This window comes from Pyrus communis, chromosome 15, assembly GCF_041283825.1.
Source record: "Pyrus communis isolate YQ-2024b chromosome 15, ASM4128382v1, whole genome shotgun sequence".
Classification (NCBI taxonomy): Eukaryota; Viridiplantae; Streptophyta; class Magnoliopsida; order Rosales; family Rosaceae; genus Pyrus; species Pyrus communis.
Genome location: NC_142579.1, coordinates 39,992,094 through 40,008,278, shown reverse-complemented (window position 1 = coordinate 40,008,278; position 16,185 = coordinate 39,992,094). Strand labels below are relative to the sequence as shown.

The 16,185-nt window shown below is 39.2% G+C and overlaps 2 protein-coding genes across 4 annotated transcripts; one reads left to right on the top strand and one right to left on the bottom strand.

The window, feature by feature from the left end:
* Positions 1 to 1,819: 1,819 nt before the first annotated feature.
* On the top strand, positions 1,820 to 4,492 carry LOC137739747 (uncharacterized). Of its 3 annotated transcripts, XR_015957020.1 has the most exons (6): positions 1,820 to 2,151; positions 2,415 to 2,539; positions 2,912 to 3,224; positions 3,343 to 3,681; positions 3,929 to 4,102; positions 4,332 to 4,492. XR_015957020.1 is itself a non-coding variant. In XM_088686407.1 (5 exons), the coding sequence occupies exons 3-5, from the start codon at positions 2,921 to 2,923 to the stop codon at positions 4,042 to 4,044; spliced, it is 759 nt and encodes a 252-aa protein (XP_088542533.1). In that variant the 5' UTR covers positions 1,820 to 2,151; positions 2,419 to 2,539; positions 2,912 to 2,920; the 3' UTR covers positions 4,045 to 4,232. The 3 variants fall into 3 exon arrangements, 2 of the variants coding, with proteins under 2 accessions (XP_088542533.1, XP_088542532.1); XM_088686407.1 differs by lacking the exon at positions 4,332 to 4,492 and having other exon boundaries at positions 2,419 to 2,539; positions 3,929 to 4,232; XM_088686406.1 differs by lacking the exon at positions 4,332 to 4,492 and having other exon boundaries at positions 3,929 to 4,232.
* A 6,292-nt stretch (positions 4,493 to 10,784) lies between these two features.
* On the bottom strand, positions 10,785 to 14,279 carry LOC137749446 (Cyclophilin-like peptidyl-prolyl cis-trans isomerase family protein). The gene is made up of 10 exons (XM_068489541.2): positions 13,784 to 14,279; positions 13,403 to 13,581; positions 13,207 to 13,308; positions 12,993 to 13,099; positions 12,679 to 12,820; positions 12,269 to 12,494; positions 12,095 to 12,134; positions 11,814 to 12,009; positions 11,449 to 11,589; positions 10,785 to 11,279 (listed from the first exon to the last, which is right to left on the bottom strand). Exons 1-10 carry the CDS (start codon positions 14,001 to 14,003, stop codon positions 11,139 to 11,141), a joined length of 1,494 nt encoding a protein of 497 aa, XP_068345642.2. The 5' UTR covers positions 14,004 to 14,279; the 3' UTR covers positions 10,785 to 11,138.
* Positions 14,280 to 16,185: the final 1,906 nt, after the last annotated feature.

Below are 16,185 nucleotides of genomic sequence, written 5' to 3'. Positions count from 1 at the left end.
TCTAAGAAACTAGTTCCTTATTTTTAATCCTATGCTTAAAATTGCGGTGCACATCCTCATCCTCTCAGCTAGAACACTGGATGGAAATAACACCAGCCCGCCTAGAAAAATAACATATGAGGGAGGGTGAACATGCTGAAAATCTACAATATCTTTCTGAACCCTAGCATCTAAATCATAATACTTCATCAGAAAGGTATTATCCTCAATTTCTTTTACAACAATTGCAGGGAACCAAGCATCAACTAAAATTTCCAGAAAATTAACCCATAACACATATTTGCAATTCTTAACCCATCAACTAAATCGACGTACTCCTTGAGCTGCTTAGCCCCAAAAACCCTAAATTCCCAAATAAAAAACCCACGTAATTCCTAAATCAATTGAAAAGCTTATGCAAAAATTCTAAATTCCTAAATCAGAAACCCTAATTCATAAATTACCTAGGAATTTGCAGGATGATGGTAGTGTTCTCGACGGCAAGGTTGGTGTGGACCGTGTCGTGGTGGTCGGAACTCGCGATTGGGAGGATTGAAGGAGAGTCAGGACTCAGGAGACGATCCTGCGATGGTGATGTCGACAGTCACTGACTCACTATGAGTCTCAGGGAGTCGAGTCAGTACTCAGTAGGGGTCTGAGACGAGAGAGGAGATGAGATTTGGGGAGTGAGGTCTGACTCTGAGACGATCGAGCGAGGTCCGAGACGAGAGAGGAAAGGAGATTTGGGGAGTGGGGTGTCGAGTCGAGTCAGTCGACCGTGGGTGTGGGAGTCTGGCAGGCAGAGATAGAGTGATCAGATTAAATCAACGGATCAGATTAAATCAACAGACTTTTGGAAGGTGGAAACGGTTCGGGTCGAGGACCCGTTTCCTCAGCAATTAGGACTCGTCCCGCCCCGCAAATGACATGGACTCGACCCGCCCCGCCCCGCCCCGTTTCAGAATTTTAAAAACAGGACCCGCCCCGAATCGCTTGGACCCGCCCCTAACCGCGGGTCCAGGCCCCATTTGCCCAGCCCTAGTTCCATCTCTCTCTCCTATCTCTCTCACATCCAATCTCTCTCTTATCTCTCTCACCTTCACCTTCACCTTCATCCATTCTTCACCTTCTTCCTTCATCTATTCTTCACCTTTTTATTTAAAAAAAATTTGGACCAAAAAAATCCAGATTTTTTTTTTTTTTTGCAGTGGTTTGTCGGCCCTGAGACAAGATCGGCAAGGCGACGAGGATGTAGGGCCTGATTTGGTGGGGCTCGGCACGAAGGATTGACTAGTGAGGGAGACGGGGTGTGTCCAATTTGGGAGTGGGCTCGGGTGGGGAAGACGAACTTGATTTTTTTTTTTTTTTTGTTACACTTTTCTGCTCAGGTTGAGGGCCGATTTCGGCTCCAGTATCATCCTCGCCGCCTGAGAAGAGAAAGAGGAGAGAGAGAGAGAGAGAGAGAGAGAGAGAGAGAGAGAGGAGAGAAAGGGTGGTGGGGAAGGTTGGGGGGGGGGGAAAGGGGCGGGTGGGAAGGTTTATGGGTTTTGGGGATGTAGGTGTGCAAAGAGGGATGAGAGAGAGAGGAGAGAGAGAGAGGCGAGAGAGAGGAGAGAGAGGTCCCACAATTTTATATAAAAAAATATTTTAATTTTTAATTTTTAATATTTAATTTTTTTTAATCAAATTGAATTAGTGAGTGAACCCCGTCTCTAGCTACGTCAGCACTTAATAAAAAAATTAACAGAAAAACTAATGGAGGTTTGATATTGGCACAAATTCGTAAGATAAGGTATGACATTGTCATTTTTAAAAATAAGATATGAAAGTGTCGTTCAACGCATAATTGAGGTAGCTTTTTGTATCTGATAATCAGATTTAATCCAATAAAAATGTACTCACCATCTGGCCGTCAGGATAGTGTAATCCGGTCCAAACTGATCGGTCTAGAGGCCCACTAACGGGCATCCCGACCATTACAAGCCAAAACTACGGCGTTTTGACCTGGAATGCTCCAATTCGGTACTGCAAACTTGCGAAGTACAAACCAAACCAAACCAAACGCAAAGGGGGGTTTTAATTAGTAAAGAAGTCGATCTCAGCTGAACCAGGTGGTAGAAGAAGAAGACATGCGCGATCCGTACCGTATATACTTCACCCCGCCCCAATTAGGTTCTCTCTTTTTCCCTAACCCTAATTCAACAATCCCGAAATTTTCAATTTTCCTGAACATTTGCATTCAATTTTCACTCACTTTCCCGCATTTTCTCAGCATCCAAACAGAAATTTTATTACTTTTTCATCACTTCAGTGGTTTGTAATTCATGCTTGATTGGAAAGTTTGTGTGTTTCTTAATTATACGGTTTAACTGTTAAATACAAGATTAAGGAAATTGGTGAATGATTGATGGGTGGATTGTATTGTATTGTGACAGACAGTGTTGCAAGGCCAAGCTTTCCTGGCTAGTTGTCGTCGGAAACACCCTCATTGCTATTCAACCCAACGATTCCTTCTACAGATACGCAGCGGAGTTATGCTTCCGATTTTCTGCACAGAGATGTAAGACACTAAGAATTTGTTCGACACTAACTTTTATGAGTTGCTATAGGGACTTGTTTGTGACTGCTTCGGAAGGAATCACATGCGCTTGTAAGCGCTTTTGCTAGAAGTGCTTTTATTAGAAACACGTCAAAATTTTTATCAAAATCCAAGTGCTTCTTGGCAAAAGAACTTTCAGTAGAAGTGCTTTATGACCCATAAATGCTTTTAAGTTTAATCTGCCAAAGGCATTCAGAAGCGGTTTTGGTTGTCAAAAAGCGAGCTTAGCCCTTCCGGAAACAGTCCCAGACAAGCCTCAAGTATATGATAATGTTCATGTGTTAATGTATATGAATTATTATGAAGGAATTGTGGTACTTGATCTGCTTGCAGATAAGATCAATGACCACTGGAGCATATGCTGTAGATGATGCTATGGGTCTTCGGTCTTGCCCTGAATCGGTTCTTGGTGCAACAGCAAGAGCTAGCACAAAGGGTTATTCATTGCTTTTAGAAGTTCCGAGTTTGATAAGCAAGAGACTGGAAGTTGCTGCAGTAAGCATGAGTCCAAATCTTCCTGCAGACATAAGTTTAGAAAAGCCAGCTGGCTCTTCGAGAAATGCTGATGTTCTTCCTGTGAAAGGGGAATCAAATGTTTTGTTTGTCGATGGACTTCCCACTGACTCTACCCGAAGAGAAGTAGGCCGTATCCTTTTACTCCTAACCCTAGATTCAGAGTTTATTGAAATGGAAATGATCGTCGCTGAAATATGCTTATTATACTGCTTTGTTCTGTCATTTAAAAACCTTGACTTGCAACGAAGATATATTCCGTCCATTTATTGGCTTTAAAGAAATCAAAGTCATTCACAAGGAGCCTAGACGTGTAAGCCTTCTTATCTTTCTACTTCTGTTGAGTAACCTTCATAGACCTCATTGCAGACAGGCTATGTGTGATCTAGCAGCTACTTTTTTCATTGAGGGGCACACAGTTATTTGTTGTTATTTCTATCAACGTCCTCGTACTTTACTTTTGTTTGAGCTTCTCTCAGTGTTTGCTAGACCTTTACATGAGCTGCAGAGTGGAGATAAGGCTATGGTTCTGTGCTTTGTAGAGTTCGCTGATGCGAAGTGTGCTCTGACTGCTACGGAAGCTCTTCAAGGTATTACATGAGCAATCAAGCATGATCTATCCATCTACGGCATAAATGTGAAATCAATGTACCATAAACCTCTATAACCAAATTTTTTAAGGAAATTGTACGTTATATTCAGAAACCGATTATGTAAATAACCTATTATGGTTTATAATCCCGTTTAACGTAATGAGTTAATTGATAAAGCTTCATCGTGTCTAGTAATTTGAGGAAACTCATCACTTATCAACCTATGCAATGTGGATGCATGCAGGTTACAAGTTTGATAACAAGAAACCAGAGTCCCCTGCCTTGAAGATCCATTTTGCACATTTTCCATTCAGTCTTCCAGGTGACGGCAATGAACATAGAAATGGAATCCCGCGGTGACGAAAAATGGCTGAGATGAAGTCTGCGGCTTGCTGGAGCCTGTTTTGTGATGTTTTCGGTAGGTCTCAACTTACTATTTGTATATTGTGATGCTTTCAGTGACGTCATTGAGCTATAATACTGTTGGAAAGGTAAGTGTTAAGCATGGAAAATGCCTCCTACTTTGGGGAACTGATAGCTGGTCTTAATGACAATGACTTGATATCATAAAAAAAATAAACGTCGTTTTGCCCCCGATTTAACTATTAAAGATGATTAAACGAAATAGACTATTACAAATTGATTAGGATAAAACAACCTACAAAGTTGGTGCGAAGCGGGGGAGAATCTTGCATACAACCAGGGATGCGACGAAGCATTATAGGAATTCTCCCTGGAATGAGACATGAGATAAACTGCGGTGTAGGGCTATTGAACTAGGGCAGTTCTCACGCCTGGTGGAATCAGTGAGGTCGGAAAGTACTAAAATATAGATGTTCTCACACTTTTGTGATAGGTCTCGAACGAATAGAGTGGTCAGACAACCTTACTGAAGTTTTTTATTGTGAGACAGGTCATCCAGTGAAAAGAGTTCACATTACGACCGTTTTCGGCCACCAAATACGAAAAGAGAGTATACTGAACTCATGTTGCAAGATACAAGGATGGAAAATCACGCAAAATAAATAATTTATGTTCTCCTATTTGGCAATTGGAGTGTAATCTCATGCTACAATTCTGTGTTCTTGATGTATATAACTTAGCCTATAAAAAGACTACTACAAAATACAATTCATCCATTTGTGTAGAGGGGCAAAGTATGCCTTTTACAGAGAGCCCTTACACACAAACTACAACCAATAACCAAAAGAATAATAATTTTGAGACACTCGGGTATTTGCATTACATGTGTTAGACGGTAATTTGCAAATGTTACGAGCCAAGCGGTGTGACCTAAAGGAAACTAGGGCCCGCAAGGCCATGGTGCAATAGATTATGAGCAATGGCATCCCTAGCCTTCATCGAGCTCGTCGACCTAAGAGCAACCTCCGGGACCATTTCGTCGTCGATGAGCTCGAACCGGAGCTCGGGCTCCATCTCCTCATTCCTCAACTCACAAATGTTGTGCAAAACACAGCACGCCCCGAGAACCACCGGCAAGTCCTGCAGCTTCACCTCCGTCCTCTTCTGCAAGCAAAACCACCTTCCTTTCAACCTAGCAAACGCATCTCTGGCCACACTCTGAATCTCCCCAATCTTCTCGTTGAAAGCGTGCTGGGTCCACGTTAGGTTCTGCTGGGTGTAAGGCACCAGCACCCAGTCCATCAAAGGGTACCCAGCACCCCCAACAATCCACACGTTCTTCAGCAAACCATTATTGGCCCTCTGATTTAACGCTGATTTCTCCAGCACCTGATCATCCGGCATTGATCCTGGCCATCCGATGCACACATCGGTAAAAACGCCCCTGGGGTCCACCACACCCTGCACAGTAATCGAGTACGAAGTCTTCTGGTTCCTCTCCGTGTGCCGTTTATTGAAATACGCAGCAACGCTGACTTTGGGTGCGATGATGGGTATATGCGTCGTGTACATGGACCCAGCAACGTTCGGAATTCCCGAAATACCCTCGAACTCGTCTTTAATTTTCCTCGCCGCGCTCTCCTCCGGCCACTGCAGGTACTTGGGCATCAGCACCGTCCGGATCGCGGAGCAGACCTCAAGGACGAGCTTGTGGCAGGTCGAGATGCCGAGTCCGAATCGTTTCGACACGAGGCGGAGCGGGTCGCCGGTGGCCAGCCGCCAAAGGCACACCGCCACTCTCTGTCGCACCGGAATCGCGTTCCGCAGCGTCGTGTCCTCCTTCGCGATGGCGGAGTTGAGCTCCTCGCATATTAAATCGAACGTGGATTTCCCCATCCGAAACGCCTTTTTGAATTCCGATTCCGGAAAATCCGGTTGGTTGCATTCGTCCCACCACGCTTTCGACCTGTCCTTGACCCACAGCCGCCGATGGTGACCCGACCCGACTCCCGGCTTAACTTGATCGACTCCTTCAGCTTTCGCCGACACCGCCGCCGTCACCGCCGCCGCACAGGCGGCGCTGCTTGATTTTCTCCGCTTCATCGTTTCGGATTCTTCCACCTCCGAGTAGCACTCCTGCAAATCGGAGTAGTACTCCAGCATGGCCTTGTTCCTCTCCTTGTGCGTCTCTTCTATTAACGACGCGTCGTCATTCGATGCCCTGTCGTGGTCGCGCTCGTCCTGCTTCTCCTGCTCTTGGAGCAACGACAAGGAGGCGATTATTCCCTTGAGGTCCTTCTTCTTCTTCTCGCTGCCGCCGGAGTCTCTACGACGCCGCTTCTTGGCGCTTCCGTTCTCGTTCATTTGCGTCTGTAGAGAGTTCTGGAGGAAGGTGTAGACGGTGGCGAGGTCTTCAGCTGCTGGGTCTGTTTGGAGGTCGAGTTTCATATAAGGTGAGATTTGCAGACAACAACCATCACAAGGAAATTAAGGAAGAAGCAGCAGCAAAATAGTTAAAAAAGGAGACAAGGTGTTTGGCTTTTTTGAAATTATGAAATATGCAAGTGTGAACGCGTAGATCGACAAGTTGAGAAAATGTGGGGAGGAAGGAAGAGGATCTCTATTATTTGTATAATTACGACTTATACGTCACTACCTGTTCCCATTACCATAAGAATATAAGTCCAACGCTGATACGTACAGATGAGAGAGATGGAGGGATGGATCATCTGTCATTGTAATGATTAAGAAGTTAAGTAATATTTAATTACGAGGAATACGTTTTTTCAAAAGGGAATTAAACAGTAGTTTCGTCGCAATATTCTATTTTTTTAAAGTTGGAAAGACTTACAAATACATCTCAGTCTCACCTTAACTAATGTTATGTGTTCTCAGTGCCAAATATCGAATTCATGACGTGCCGTATGCACTACAGGTTTAAAATTCATCTTAACCAACTACTAGACTACTTCGTGGTGGGTTTAGCAGTTCTAGAACCATCAGTGATGGATGAACCCATGGATCCTTTTGTAACTTTTTTGGAATTACTACCTAAATGGTATTTCTTTCTCGTTAACTATGAGTAATACTTTGATCTTTACATGTAGAAAATTTACAAGATCAGGTTGTGTTCAGTGTAATATAAATGAACAATTAGGATTTAAAGAAATAAATTCTATATATTCAAGAGTTTCGTTGAAATAAGACATCTGTTGTGTATTTTAATGTATCAATATATTATTGAATCATATTTTCTAAGTGGCCCTGATGAGAGTTGTTTTTTTTATTATAGCGTGAGTTCGAACTTCGTTAGCTTTCTAATGTAAAATCTAATACAATAAATTTATTGTTTCACATAAAAAAAAAAAAAACCAAAACCATGGAGTAATCTTTTAATTAAATGTTAATTAAAGATGAGTAGAAACACTTGTAAAATGCCTAGAAAGTGGATTACAAAATAATTAATTAATGGGGAAGGACTGAAAGAACAAAGTAATGATATTCATACAATGTTTTTATACTACATTTCTATATATGATGTGGACCACATCATTTGAAAAATTTGCAAAACCTAAAGAAATGAAGAAGAAAAACTCTTCGTATACTATAATCATCATTTAATTAACAAGTTTTTCTTAATTATTAATTTATTAAATAATGAATTAAATTTAAAAATCTGATTAATTCAAATGATGTGGTTATTTACATTAAATATCATCTAAAATGATAAAAAATATGATTTGAATAGTATTATTCGAAATAACATGGTTACATGGCGTGTACGAAAAACGTTGACTTGGGGGGAAGTTGTGTGTGACGTGTATAAGAAAATGCGCGGGGGCATAAAGGTGGCAGGTGTGAACGCGGGCTTGAGGATTGTGGCAGTGGTCGGTACTCGGTAGGTCTATGACGGTGACATTGGGATTACCTGCCGACCTTTTTTTTATATTATTTATTTTCTCCTTCAGTTTTGGGTTTAAAGGGGTGTGACTGGAATGTTACTTTGTTGGACTAAAAGAACACCAAACTCGTGCCTTTTTCACAATTTTCAACAATCTTTTGGAAAATGCGTGTGTTGGGCATGATAAATGGGATCATAAATTTCGTGGGCCAACCTGATAATACGGTGTGGGAGTAATGTTAGGTAAATTAATTTTTTAAATATAATTTAGAAATTATGTTCTGCGTACTAATAAAAAAATAAATACGTTAATCGATATTTAAGTAATAATTTAATCATCAACAATTACGTCATGTGGTTTGCAAAAGAAGAGAAATGTAAGGAGACCCTCTCAAATGAGACTTTTGATGAACTATCTATCACCTCATTGTTTCAAGTTAATTCTCTCGTTAACATTATAAAATATTATGCAAAAAAAATAAGGTGCCAGAAATTTCATGGAGTCTCATTGAGAAATGCTAAGAAGATTTTCTTAAAGTGGGGTTCTCTGTCACCTCATTTTTTTAACGTGATATTTTATGCTAACATTATAAAATATTATGCTAAAAACATAATGGAGAGAGAGTCTTATTTTGAGAATATCCTTAGCATTTTTTGGTTTATAAAATATAATTTAAATATGTAGTTTTCCTGGTATTACTCTTTAAGGTGTACACAAAATGTACAGCTGATTGATTAAAACAGTTTTCACATTAAGTCATGACAGACGTAATTTGAATGCGACTAAACTACAAAACATGTCTCGTGCTTTTGTGAGGTTGATCTTATTCATTATGTGGTCAGGCTTCTATAAGAGTCATGTCGTGCTAATTAGATGTGCATGGTTAATTGGGGAATTCAGTTGCATGAATGATTGGGAGTTGTCAGATAATCAAACTGAAGCGTTACATTTAATAAATAAGCAAAACAGTGTTTATGTCATATCCTAATATCCTATCGTTTAGTTATTAGTTACATTTTCCACGAATATGAATTTCCAAGAAAAGCAAATTTATACATCATATAATACAATTATTGGTTTGGACTAGAGTTAGAGAACTTTAACGAAAAACTCATGCATTATTCACTTTAACCAAAAATCATATTTTGCTTCTAAAAAATTAATTCTGATACTATTCACTTACAACATCTTTTTGTCATTTTCGTTAAAATTCAAAGTTTTCAAACTATTTTCATTAGTTTTCCTTTAGAGTTATTACTTCTCCTGCAAGATTAGAAAAAACTGTGCAAGCTTTTCAAACTCTTCTTTACTCTTTTGGATTAGCTACCAAGTTCTTTACATATATTTTTTTCTCTTTTATTTAATAATTTTAATTTTTGGAACATTGTACGCATAGTACAGATATATACAGTTGGCTAGGGCCCCACAAGCTAGCAAATTCAACAATATACACGAAATTTAGATCTTTTCTAAATCTCGCAGTTAGAAATTTAAACTGTTCAAAAGAGGGAGAAAGATCCAAACCTTTAGTTGTGTGAAGTGTACTAATGAGATAAGCTAATGGAAGTTGTAAGATTTGAAATGAATGGTATGCATCTCTTAGTCCATAAACTCCTAAACACAAAGATTCAAAGAGGATCTGAATTCAATATACACTAACTTTTGACCATATGCGTGGCAGACTAGCAATGACCAAAGCATCCAACATAAAAATAAAAAATAAAATAATAATAATAATAATTAATTAATTAATTAATTAAATAAAATTAAATTAAATTTGGTTACAATTTAAATCTTTTTTCATGGGTAGTAAGGTAACATGAAATTGCTAAATTTCCCGAGGAAACAAAATTTGACACAAAAATTATAAACAACAGATTGCAAGTTGTATTTGACCCAAAAAGAAAAAAAATGAAAAAGATTGTAAGATGTAAGAAAAAGGCGGTCCAACTGAGGAACATTGAGGGAGGACATGTTCCAACATTGTACTCTTCTAAGATTCTTGTTCACATTCAACGTCCAACAATGGATCGGTAATTGCGTTGGCGACCATTGCCTTAACCAATTTTCTTTTCTTGTTCAAAGTAACGACCTCGTCTTTGAAGTTTAAGCGAAATTTCACTTTAATTTTTCTAGTTTTAATTATCGCAACTAGTTTATGTGGTTTAATAATTGCTTCGGCTTAAGGATAATGGTGTTATAACTTATATACAAACTAGAAATTGAAAGACATGCGCGACATTCTTACAACTATAAATCAACAACTCTAAATTGTTGTCCTTCAATTACAACAATTAGTATATTACAAAGGTTCAAATCACGATAATCAAACTCCCAAGCATCGAAATGAAACTTTATCCAAATTACGAGAATTTTTCAGTGTGCTAAAAACACAATCCAGTAAACCAAGTGTTATAATCCAGTTAGAATATATTGTTTTAAGTTTCCAATCAATTATATGACATTACAGTTGGTGCATTGTTGCATATGCAAAGAAACAAGACATGGCTTTTGCAAGTCGGTAGGTCTAACAATGTTTACCTGGTCAAACATCGCTGATATTTCTTGGAGTCTTGTTGCCAAAGCAAGTGTCAGATGTTCTGCGTCCAGAACCTTTGAAAATGTTAAGCCTGCAAAATTGGAAATGACTTACTAGCACACCACCGTGTCGGTTTTTTAAGCCAATAACCAACTGCCACGTGATAATGCGTTATTTGATTTTAAAAACCACCACAATGGCAGCCACATGACACTGCGTTAATTGATTTAAAAAACCACCACCATGGCATCCCGAATGCAGGCACATAGATGAGAGAGAAACAAATTTGACCCAGCTTAACAAGAAACTTGTGCATTTGATTTTCTTAGAACTGCCTAGTTAAGAATTTAAGACTTGTTTGAGGTATATACAAACAGAAATACATCAAAACTGCCTAACCTAATGTTGAGCAGAAAAGATTACAGTAGGTGACGGCAGCGAAAGCACCAGCTACAATACAGAGGAATACATATGCAGAATCATGCCTTCGGCTGCTCTGGTAGGTCAGATGACCCATACAGGTGTGAGATGAACTGCTGTCGAACAATGTAGCTCAAGATTTGAGCTGGCTTGCAGCGTAGCAAAGACAACGGGATGAATTCTCATAGCTTCGATTTGGTCTCAAATATTAGGGCATGGCAGAGATGAGATCAAGTAAGGGATTTGCCAGCCCATTCTAGCTCTCGTCGCTTTTGCTTGGCTTGCAATCGGTTAAACTTCTCTTTTCCCTTCTCCAAAAGAGGGTCATGCACGACGTAGTCATTTAGGTCCTCACTGCGAGACATGTGATCCTGCAATGATTTACGGGAAAATTTAAGCCACGGAGAAGCACAAATTAGATAAATAGCAAACTGATATTTGTTCGAAGAATATTTAAAATGAGAAGGGGAGATAGTAGCTAGTTACTGTTATATGACTCCAATGAAATGGCATAAATACATATGAACCTATGAATCTTACCTTCCCTTTCTCAGGAGCAAATTTTAACGGAACTGATTTCCAATTGGATAAGTCTTCATCTTTGCCACCTCCAGATTCAATACCTGGGGCTGTGCCCTTTTCGAATATTCCCTTCTTAAACTTCTCAAGTTTTGCGAGAACCTGAAAGCATCCAATTCATAAAAACATGGTTATAAATTCACACAAAGTATCTTCTAAAATAAAAATCCACAAAATAAACGGGGTTTCGACTTTTTTTACTAACTACTTTACCACATAGAATAAAAAAGTGAATCACTTGGCCTACTCCCAGGGCTGAAGGGAAGGCAGGAGAGTAAAGAGGTAAATCGAGAAAACAATACATAAAAAGGCCCAATAACACATACTTCATCTTCTCGTCCTTGATTTCTACGCTTCCTCTGTTTCTGCAATTGTCTTCCTCTTTCAGCTTCACCCAGCAACTGTAAGTCTGCATCAGCATTTGCCATGCGCTCAGCTCTTGCCTCGGATCCTATCCCTTTTTTCTTCAAGGACAGCTTGTCCACCTTTTGTTGATCATCATCAATGCTTTCAACATTGGACCTGGCAAAAAGGAGATGAAGAGATTATTGTGAAGATATTTCAGATGTTTTGTCTCTGTGACAGTGTCTGAATTCAAAATGTTTACCTTGATGTAGGTATTTCATGCCGCTTTGGGCTAGATCTCCCTGCGTATGGATGTGACAAGTTAAGAAAATGGACATAATATCATTAAGGCAGTACAAAGCATTGTCAAATTATACGGCAACCAATCATGCATCCAATCAGGAGAAAATATAATACACCGAGTAGAATTAGATACCATTTTTCAGCTTTGGCTTTGGTGGGAGATCTCCCAAATCCGTTCGTTTCTTGAGTATTTGCTGGCGCATTCTTGCATCAAAGTTGGCCTCATCATCATCATCATCATCGCTATGATCAAGGGTATTATAAAATTTGGACTCTGAGTCTTTCTTGGGCTCTTCTTTCTTGGAGCTTAGAGCTTCTCTGACAGATAACTGTACATGCCTTGTTTTGGCATCAATGTTCTGCATACAAAAACATTTGTCAAAGATAAGTCCTTTGGATTATCAATTTCTAAGTGAGAAAGACCGGACCATGCATATGTAGATTACCAATCACATTCAAAATGAAAACAAATGGACCTAAATTAGCAAAATTACAACAGTTTTATATAAACAAGGCATCACAAAAAGGATGCCTGAGAATTACCGATTCATTAAACGGAATTTCGTCCTTCAGAAGACGAGGATCATCCAATACATCGTGGCTGCTCTTGATTTTGGTCTTTACAGCTGCCAACTCTCTCTCCTCTTCTTCAGCTTCTTCTCCAAATGAAAGCAAGTTCAGCTTTCTGCATTTTTTAAACAAACCATGCGCATAAGATACCGAAGAAGCGTAGTGACAGTTTAGATAACATATATCATGGCAAATACATTTTCTTTTCAGACACAGGTGTACAAAAACAAATTAACATTCACACAAATGCACACGTACACATTCCTTCAGGCAAGGAAGAAGCTTACTTTACAGCTTTCTTCTTTGTGTCTTTGTTGTCAATATCATTTGTGGATTCCTTCGAAGGCTTTGCACGTACCCTTGGAACAATATCATCAAAGGGATTCCATAACACCTAAAACACAGATTTTGACAGCAAAAATAAAATAGAACAGGAAAAAAATCACATAAGCATATAGAAAGAGGAAAGCTTAAGGTTACTCAAGGACCAGGTTTAGCTACCTCTACTGATAGTATCCTTGGGGGTGGGTCCAAAGGCCTATCCTCCTTGTCAGTTTCGAGTTCACCCAACCGCACAAGATTATAGATTGAATCCCCAGTCACCTGAAAAACAATACAAACAACAAAAGAATGAGTTCGGTTCCTTGGTCTTCTATAAAGCTAAACTGCCAGTGCCGGAATTGAAGTTAATCATCACCTTTCCGAAGATGGTATGCTTCTTGTCAAGCCAATCACTCCGATCCAAGTTCATGAAAAACTGGCTCCCATTCGAATTGGGTGTACCGGCATTTGCACAAGCAACTAAACCCCTATGCTTGAATCTCAAACGCGAATGAAACTCATCAGGAAACACACCACCGTAAATACTCTCACCCCCTGCAAAAATGCACCCAACAATTCAAGTTCAAAATTTCAAAATCCCAAATCCAAAGTAACCCAGATCACTATACTAATTCCTGAACCGAAATTCTCATTCTTTTTAGCAATTACCCAACTTAAGTTCAAAATCCAAAACTGAAGTAACCTAGAGAACAATACAAATCCACGAATCGAAATTCTCAATCTTTTTTTAAATTACCTGTGCCGGTGCCGGTGGGGTCGCCGCCCTGAACCAGAAAGCCTTTGATGATGCGGTGGAAGATGGTGTTGTCGTAGTATCCTTCGAGGCAGAGCTGGACGAAGTTCCTGACAGCCTTCGGGGCCTCTTTGGGCCAGAGCTCCACGTCCAGCGGCCCGTGCGTCGTTTGCAGCACCACCTTCCCCTTCGTCGGCGGCTCCAACACGTATATCGACGACATTGCTCACGGACTGAGGCGCTGCAGGAGATTTGAGTCCACTGGGGATTTGGGAATTCGATTGTTATCTGAGTATTTCTGGTTGGCGAATTGGGGGAGAAGGGTTTTTCATTTTCGATTCCGCCGGTTGGTGACGACGTCGTTTTGGTGATATTTTGGCTTTTGGCTTCCGCGGATCCGCGGGCATGAGACTTGGTAGCCTTTGGAGAAGTTGGTAGGTAGCCTTGGAGAAGTTGGTATTTCGAAAAATTAATTTACTCATTCAAGTGTTAATATGTCATTAAGCTTTAGTGTAGAAGAAAAATTTATATGAAACTGAGGTTGTCATTTGGCAATGTGATAAAAAAGTAAATTGAAAAAAATATCGTGCGTTCGTCCAATTGGAAACATTTGATAAAAAACAAGGATATCACGTGTTCAAGGTTTTTCACAAATTCTAATTATTTCTCGATAACACATATTATCTATTGAATTGTTCTATTTTCAGTACTATTACTTTGCATACACAATATTCAGTAAGTTATTTTCATAGTGTGCCGGTTCAAGAGAGTTTTAAGAAATATGAGTAAGCAAAGTAGGGATGAGTCATAACATTTTAAGCGCATATAGTAACAAAGACACCTTAATTACATTTTTTTAACAAACGATATTATCTACACTAAGGAGAGGAGGTGAGCTTAGTCTCGCAAAGAGCTATCAATAATGTGGTTCAAATTCGCATTTTGTGAGAATCGAACCTAAGATCTCTCACTTACAAATGAAGATGAATATCACACCCTAATTTTGAATAGGTAATCTTTTCTTTAATCAAGTTGCAGTGATTTTGAATTAGAGGTCTCTTTTAAAATTAAAAAAAAAAATACAACTAAACTAAGAACTAGTTGTTATTAACCGTAATTGAATACTATCATACCAGAGATTTTTCAGTATGCCAGGAACACGGTCGGTACACTCAGTGTAATAATACAATTATTTGATTTTTTTTTTAATTCAATCAATTGTAATACGACACTTAGTGTACCTAGTGGTATTTCTGACAGATTGAAAAATTTCTCCTACTATACATTGTTTTATTAAGCCACTTGTCTCCCTATGAAAAATTGTAAACATAGTTTGTAATTTGATAGCCAACAGTTAAGCCGAATACTTGTAATTGGTAACCTCTCTGCAACATAGATATCAAACAACTACCAATCCTTGAACAAATTTTGTTCAACAAAAACATTTTTGTTCCTCTCAAAGTCCCATTTCCCTCTTTGTTTGTTTGATTTGTCTTAAAGCTTCAACAAAAATCCAAACCTAAGTAGAAGTCCTTTTATTTGGTCAGCCAGGTCAAAACTTGCCTAAATCAAGCCAACGGACGAGAGTCAGTTAAAAGTTAGTTACGTTACATTTTCCATGTTTAGCCAAGCATGTGATTCCTGTTGAATAAGTGGCCAAGTGGCCATACTTTAGAATAAACAAATTCAAAGGTGGCAAACACCTTCCTTGTTTTAGGGAGGAAAAAAGGGAAAGTCTTTGTCTTTGTGGAAAAAGTTTTGAACCAACACCCGTGGGTGTTGGCTAAAAGAAAAAGAAATATTGTTTTTAAGAATGAGTGCTCATGATTCGGTTTAGAAAAGGAGAGAGAGTAGAAGAGAGCTTATTTGCCTTTGCAGAAAAAATAGAGAGAAATAAGGAGCTCATTTGTTTCGGTTGTTAAGAAGCAGAGAGAAGGAAGAGCAAGAAAGAGGTTTCTTTTGCAGAGGAGAAAGGGAGCTGCAAAGAGAGAGAAGAGAAGCTGCTGCTTCATTCGGTTAGTAATCATCTACCAAAGTAGTTGTTGTTGTAATAGCTTTGAGCTATATGTATAGAGAAGAAATTATTCATTATATTTCTTTCTCTATTTGTTTCTTTGGTGTGTGAGAGCTATTGGGTGTATTGGGCTTTTGGGTTGTGAGATTGCCAACACTTTGTAAACTCCCATTTGGTTGATAGTGGATTATCGGGTGAGCTTCTACTGCTCCGAGGACGTACTCCAGTTACACTGACTGTGGAGGAACCTCGTTAAAATCTTTGTGTCTTTTATATTTTGTTCTTGCATTTTCATTTGATAAATTTCCTATGGGCTAGCTTGAGTTGGTTCCAAGAGATTTTGGTGTTATCCTAGCACAACAATTGGTATCAGAGCACTGGTTGCTCTTGG

Coding starts and splice junctions, on each gene's coding strand:
- LOC137739747 (XM_088686407.1), top strand. CDS start 2,921: ATGACCACTGGAGCATATGCTGTAGATGATGCTATGGGTCTTCGGTCT. Junction 3,225..3,342: donor TACCCGAAGAGAAGTAGGCC/GTATCCTTTTAC, acceptor CTTGCAACGAAG/ATATATTCCGTCCATTTATT. Junction 3,682..3,928: donor TGCTACGGAAGCTCTTCAAG/GTATTACATGAG, acceptor GGATGCATGCAG/GTTACAAGTTTGATAACAAG.
- LOC137749446 (XM_068489541.2), bottom strand. CDS start 14,003: ATGTCGTCGATATACGTGTTGGAGCCGCCGACGAAGGGGAAGGTGGTG. Junction 12,495..12,678: donor AAATTCCGTTTAATGAATCG/GTAATTCTCAGG, acceptor TTTTGTATGCAG/AACATTGATGCCAAAACAAG. Junction 11,590..11,813: donor ATCAAGGACGAGAAGATGAA/GTATGTGTTATT, acceptor GGATGCTTTCAG/GTTCTCGCAAAACTTGAGAA.